General features: G+C 39.3%; 1 protein-coding gene across 1 annotated transcript; it reads right to left on the bottom strand.

The window, feature by feature from the left end:
- Positions 1-209: 209 nt before the first annotated feature.
- LOC106573840 (CD226 antigen) lies at positions 210-6,988 on the bottom strand. Its single transcript, XM_045713733.1, is given in 14 exon segments — positions 210-769; positions 866-904; positions 1,118-1,180; positions 1,853-1,915; positions 2,058-2,075; positions 2,219-2,266; positions 2,347-2,376; positions 2,571-2,636; positions 2,734-2,839; positions 3,011-3,046; positions 3,249-3,554; positions 4,209-4,418; positions 4,421-4,546; positions 6,979-6,988. Coding segments are annotated over 14 exon segments (1,149 nt in total). The 3' UTR covers positions 210-741.

Here is a 6,988-nt window from a genome sequence, read left to right as displayed (position 1 = left end):
GAGACGTCAGAGAGAGTCAGTCAAGTAAACTGTGGATCAAGTGGACCATCGGTGGCGCGCAGTTGCATGAGCGCTGCAAAACTACAGTGTCAATCCCGTTTCTCAACAATCTCTCTCTAAAGTTATATTTAGGTGACCTCTAGTGGCAATTGTATGTATTTTTGGTTGTTCTCTTGAGCGGCAGAAGAATCAGACAATTCACTCTTGAAGCATTTCCAGCAGCAGATTTATGACACATTGTATAACAAGCGATGTCACAACATACATTACAACATTGTTTAAACATTTTATTTATAAAAGTAGAAAACAAACACACAACAAAGGACATCACAACATTGTGTATCTTACAGCATTTGATTTATAAAAAGTGAAGAAAGAAAACACACACACACACACAAAACACACACCATGAAAGTAGTCTACATTATGACATTGTGTGGGTTATAATATCACAACACACCATGAAAGTAGTCTACATTATGATATTGTGTAGGTTATAATATCACAACACTTGATTTATAAAAAAGTGAAGAATAAACACACAAACAAGTGTAGTGTGGATTTATCATGTTTCATCATTAACCAACTACAAACTATATTTTCATACTGTATTTACATATACAATAACCAGCAGGCCTATGTGTGTAGGCCATTCAGTCCACTATTCAGTACCCACAATGCCTATGGATAGAAAACGGTCTCTGAACCACACAGATGTGTGTGAGACAGTATGGTAGTCACTCAGTCCTCGTAACCCTCTAAAAGTTTCCTAAGATAGATACAACAAAATGGCATAGATATTTATTTAAAAATATATATACTTCTGACTGCATCTTTGTAATTATTCATGATTATTTCAGCTCACCTTCTACATTGCAGGTCATCTGGTCTCTCAGGAGATAATCTGTATGAAAGAAGGTAATTTAAATATTGACTGAAGAGAGTATCCTATACTAGTGACATGAGTAACATAACATAACAACAACGCAACAAATGCAACTCATTTGCATGCATGCAGTCACCATGACTACCACCTCAAAACATCATTCCAGAGCTACTTGTTCAATGAGAGAATAGGTATAAAAACCCCATAAAAAACAAGAGAACTTAAACCTACTTCTCTACACCATCTTGTGCTTGTTGCATCATACGCTTGGCTGAGGAGCTGAGGGAGTCTATCCTAAACACAAAAAGTACATTTTTAAGTAATGTTTGAATTTTGGGGTTATTGTAACCCATTTTAACATTCACAATCATCTCTTTCAAGCCCTCTACCAGGATGATCAAATATAGTTGTACAAATACCAACATTTTGAATGGACTGGAGATTGGTGTGGTCTTGAAAGAAATGAACATGGTCAATGTATTGATAAGAACCACATTATCTGTGGTAACACACAGTCAGTGCCGTTTCTAGGCTTAAGTGAAGTGAGCGGCTGCTTAGGGCCTCCAACCAAAACAATGTTTTTCTATACAGTATAAATCATATATGTTTTAGGAAGTCAGTCGGGGTCTCAACATACTGTTGAACTGCAGGACATTAACTTTTAAGCTGCCAAGAGGAAGGGCAAAAATCTAGAAACAGCCCTGCAGACAGTGATGTAAACACTGACGTAATAAACATGAGCACTCTTTGATCACAGAAATACACATCTTTCCCAAGTTGAGAGAATATATAGTACATTAGTGACATGATGAGTAACAAAGCATAACAAATACTAACATGCAGCTGAATGCATGATGCAGTCACCATGACTACTCTATGACCACCACAGTAGTATATCATTTCAGAACTTCTTCCTCAAGAAGAGAGACTACAGCAGACAGTGAGAGAATGAAGGTGTAAACCTACCTCTTTACAGCCTCCTGAGCTGGTTGTATCCTGCGCTTGTCAGACGAGCTGAGGGATGGTATCCTGAAACAAGAGGAAATGTTTTTGTTATGTTCAGATTTTTGGATTTTTGTTCATTTATACTAAAAGCTTTTGTAACATTCTCAAAATTGTCTGTTTCACGCTTTCTATCGGGATAATCAAATAAAGTTGTAAAAATACTCACATTTGTGACGGACTGGAGCTTGGTGTGAAAGAGATCAAACCAGACAATGTACCGGCAGGAAACATACACAACAGAAATACATTTCCAAGTTTCATTCCCAAGTTTCTTGATCAATGAGAGAAATTACAGAAGACATTAACAGACTATGAAAGTAAACCTACTTCTTAGTCAACCTATGCTTGACTGTTGAGCTGGTTGACAAGTGTGACCTGAAAAAACAAACGTTTTTTTTTATATATAATTATTATTTATCTTAAAAAGCTGCTAAAAATGTTGAAGAGATACTCACATTTGTGATGGACTGGAGGTTGGTGTGACACTGAAATAAATCAAAATAAACACTGTACAAGAACCACATCATCTGATTCATTATTCATTCATTACAATTATTTAATCATGAGAATGAGTTTTAACCTGTATAGCACACATTCTCAGAAAATGTAATTATCATGTTTTCTTTCAAATAGGTATCCATCATAATCTCTTAAATGTTCTTTAGAATGAGCATCTTACTGTTTGGATGTTGGTGGTGTCTTTAAGGGAGTTCTGCTGATTTCAGGGTCAGGAACTGGGGGTTTTCTACATCAAATTAGAGATCAACTGGTAAACAACTGGCAGTCAAATCACATTCAATTCAGAGTAACTGTTCAGTTTCAAGGAAATAGTTTTTATCTACCTGGAAGAGGTATCTTTTCTCCTCTTTTGCAGCCATATTACACAGAATACAGCAATGAGACACACTGAACCCAGCACTGCACCAATCACTGCACCAACCACTGCACCTGTGAATGAGAGAGATGACAAGAGAAGACAGAGGTCAACTTCCCAGGTACACCACACTAACGCTTCATACATGTAAATATGTCTCTGCACTACACCTGAAAGTTGAACAGTAAAAAAGTCAGTCAATAGGTTGATTATGACCTGTCATTATTAGAATAACAACCACTTACCACTGATCCTGTCATCATCAGAGACCTGAGATTGACCTAGAACAGAAATACACAGGAAGTACTTCATCATGAACACAGGAAGTACTTCATCATGAACACAGACAGTACTTCATCATGAACACAGACAGTACTTCCTCATGAACACAGGCAGTACCTCATCATGAACACAGACAGTACTTCATCATGTTCCTGATCATGTCAATATATTATGGTGGTATTAACCCTAACCGTTTCTCACCTGCAAATGAAGCTTGATCCCTAGTTGGAATCACCATGGAAACCTCCTTGACGGCACCACGGGATGACGCTACACACCTAACCCTGGTGTCTTTGTCAGGTAGACTGGACGCTGCCACCATGGCAGTTATGGTGACAGTGACTGTTTCATTGGAATGGGTGACATCAGCCATGGTGGATTTGTCTAGACTGATGTTTTCTATGTGGTCCCAGGTTACTATAGGAACAGGTCGTCCAGTAGCAGAACAGGACAGAGTGGTGTGACTGTTGTTGGTTTGTGTGATGAGGAGTGAGGGTCCATACAGCTCTATAGGACAACAGACATAGTTCACAGTGAATGTAAATACTATAATGTTTTCATGTACATCAAGGTCAAATGGATGCATGATGATTTCAAGGAATTGTTCCTGGGTTAATCATTTACACACAGGTCAAGGTAGAACAATGGATTGAAGGCATTTGGAGGCCATTGTTCCTGTTTTAAAGGGATATGAGACATTGTTTTAAGACCTCAAAAGTAGTCTAATATATTTTATTAATTTTTTACCCATTTTTCTCCCCAATTTTCATGATATCAAATTGGTAGTTACAGTCTTGTCCCATCGCTGCAACTCCCGTACGGATACAGGAGAGGCGAAGGTCAAAAGCCATGCGTCCTCCGAAACACGACCCTGCCAAGCCGCACTGCTTCTTGACACACTGCTCGCTTGACCCAGAAGTCAGCCGCACCAATGTGTCGGAGGAAACACTGTACAACTGGCGACCATGTCAGCGTACATGTGCCTGGCCCGCCACAGGACTCTCTAGAGCGCGATGGGACAAGGACATCCTGGCCGGCCAGTGCCTTAGACCGCTGTGCCACTCGGGAGGCCCAAAAGTAGTCTAATGTTAAGGTGAATCCACATTATACAATTTCGATTTTAGAGTGAATTAACCCCTCCTTACAGTGATCATATTTTACCATTAATTTGGAGGCAGGTCCTGCCGCTGATAGCTCCTTCTGGATAGGCGTTAAACAGACACTTGTAGCAGGACTCATCTCCTCTTGACACTCCTCTGATGACGATAGTGCAGTTCTGCAGACCCTCGTCTTCAAACTCAACGTTCCTCTGAAAAGGTGGGTTGACTACTGGTCCAAATCGTTTGTTGTAGGTGGCCACATTTTCAGTCCCCCTGGTGTCACTTTCTGCCAGGTGACTTGAAGCACGTCTTTGGGTTTCATGAGCCTGCAGCTGAAGTGAGCGTCCTCTCCCAGGGTTGCTGTGACAACCTGCTGTGTTCTCACCAGCTGAGAGAGCCCTGCATGAAGACAGTTACAGGCTGTTTAGTACACACATCTAATATAGCGCTACATTTTAGCAACCTGCAGTGAACACTGTGAAGGGACTAAACAACAGCATAAATACATTTAAAGGTATACGCAGTATTGCATCTATCATTTCAATTCCCATTCTGTATGTTTGTACATTTCAAAGGACTCTTGGAAGACTAGCCCTTGGTGGGCTAAAAGAGATCCTAATAAAATCATTTCTAGGCTGTTATGTGTGTATGAAGTTTGAAACACGTATGTTAATGTTGTACTTAGAGTCCCCCTTGACTTCTTTCCAGTTTCAGTTTTTATCCAATTAACTGACTGGACAGTGCTTTTTTCTGTCCTGACAACAAATCCACTTTTTTGCTATAGCTGATATAATGCATCATATGGCAGCTATTGAAATATATATTTAAACTGTAAACTGGTCCCTGGCAAGTAAATGTACAAAAATATAGTAAAATACATCTTGCAGAGAGGGAGATTGGGAAATATGTTAATAAGACACATGTATTTTAAGCCAACACAGTATTTTAAACTGAGGATTCAATGTCAGCTCAAAAATCTCCCAATTCAAATGTCCAGGCAACTTGGATATTTAAGCTACAAGGACTTTTCTAAGTTCCATTTTTTTTTAAACAGTATAGAACAGGAAGATGCTGATGTTTGTATACTGATGGTGACTGGACCGGCCATTCACCAGTAAAAAAGGCACCTTAGCTTCAAATAATATAATAATAATAATTTTAATTATTATATAATAATAATGAATTAATTGTATTCCTTTAAGGACTATATGCAGTTACAATTGATGCATAATGCACCTATACATTTAGTGTAGTTATCTACATCTCATAATGAAACACAACTCTGAAATGTATTATACTGTATAACTTACATTTTAGACCTACAGACTTATCAAGTACTTCATATGAAAACTGATGTAACTCACCCTCAGTAAAGAATAGCAGTTGAATAGAAAGGTAACTGTTAACATGAGCCATGGCAGCAATGTGTGGCTAGGTGAGGCTAGGTGATGGACCTCTGGATGATGTGTGGCAAAGCATTATTTGAAGCTAGGAACCGTTTTCAAGAGGCATGGTAACTTAGTACATTGGATAGTTTAAAAAATAACAAGCTCTGTTCTGCAACCTTGTTGGCCAATGTTGAATGTGGCTTTGTGTTGTGAGCTCCTCCCATAGATATAAGGACAGTTGCTAGTCTTTCTACAACTCCTCCTCCAGTGAAAGTGAAAGTAAACACAGAACAGTATCAGGAAAACACCGTTGCAAGGTTGGAGGTAATAACATTATGTATCATCATGCATAGCTAAGTGAATCTACTGGTGAGATTAACTTAACCTATATGAAGGTTTTCCCTTGTGTGTGTCAGTACCATTGCTTGCTCAAAGATGTAGCTGTGAAGTAAGTCTCTCCCTACAGCCGTTTGATTGGCTCAGCAAATTGAGTGTGAAATCAAAGATTAGGGTGGCGTCTGAACTATGCTCTAAACAGCAAGCAGATTTGATTTGTAAGTACTGTATATTATACATGTGTAGCCAGCATACACAACTAAGTGTGTGTGAGAACGACATGTAAGATATTCATGTGTCAAGGGGAAATGGACTAGCCTGAATACCAGTCTCTAGCTAACATTCAATGTTTTAGAAGAAACATTCATGTGTTGAAAATTCTAATTGTTTGCATAGTCAACTTACACACAGCTCTGATACACACACTTACCCCACCAGACATGCTACCCAGGGTTTTTCATAGTCCCCAAATCCAGAAAAAATGAAAAGCGTCCAGTATTGTATAGAGCCATTATTGCAGATCTGGCTCCTGACCCTGAGACCGAGTTTCCCCTCGTCTGGAGGTCCCTGCCTGGTCCGGTTGGGGAGTCTCCGCCAGAGCCGGAGCCCTTTATGCTGTCATAGAGCTGTCTTAACCCTAAGAAGATGTATAGTCTAGCTTTTCTTGCATAGGACTCCAACAGCTAAGGATCGCTTTTTAAGGAGAGGCCAATGGAGCACAGCTGCTTGCATAATACACAAGAGACAGAGGCTATAAACTAGGAGCCTATTATGCATAACCCATAATGAATTAGCTAAATATAAGGCTAATGCTGCATTGAATGTATTACCTGACTTATGTAGCCTAGGACATCAATATATCAATCTAGAACAGGATTATCTATTTTGGATGCAATTTGAATGGAGTTGACGGAGAGAGAGAGAGAGTGCTCACGCGCGCACTGATTTAAAGCAATGATATTCAAATCAGCAGTTGCAATTAAAAATAATGGAATAACAAGGTGACTCCTGAAAGCCAGAAGGAGATGGGTAAATTAGATGCATTTGGTCTTTATATTACTGTAGGATAGGTTATGCTGCAGCAAATGTAGGCCTACCTGTCACTACCTGTCACCAT

This window comes from Salmo salar, unplaced genomic scaffold, assembly GCF_905237065.1.
Source record: "Salmo salar unplaced genomic scaffold, Ssal_v3.1, whole genome shotgun sequence".
Classification (NCBI taxonomy): Eukaryota; Metazoa; Chordata; class Actinopteri; order Salmoniformes; family Salmonidae; genus Salmo; species Salmo salar.
This window is presented reverse-complemented; position numbering and strand designations above follow the sequence as displayed.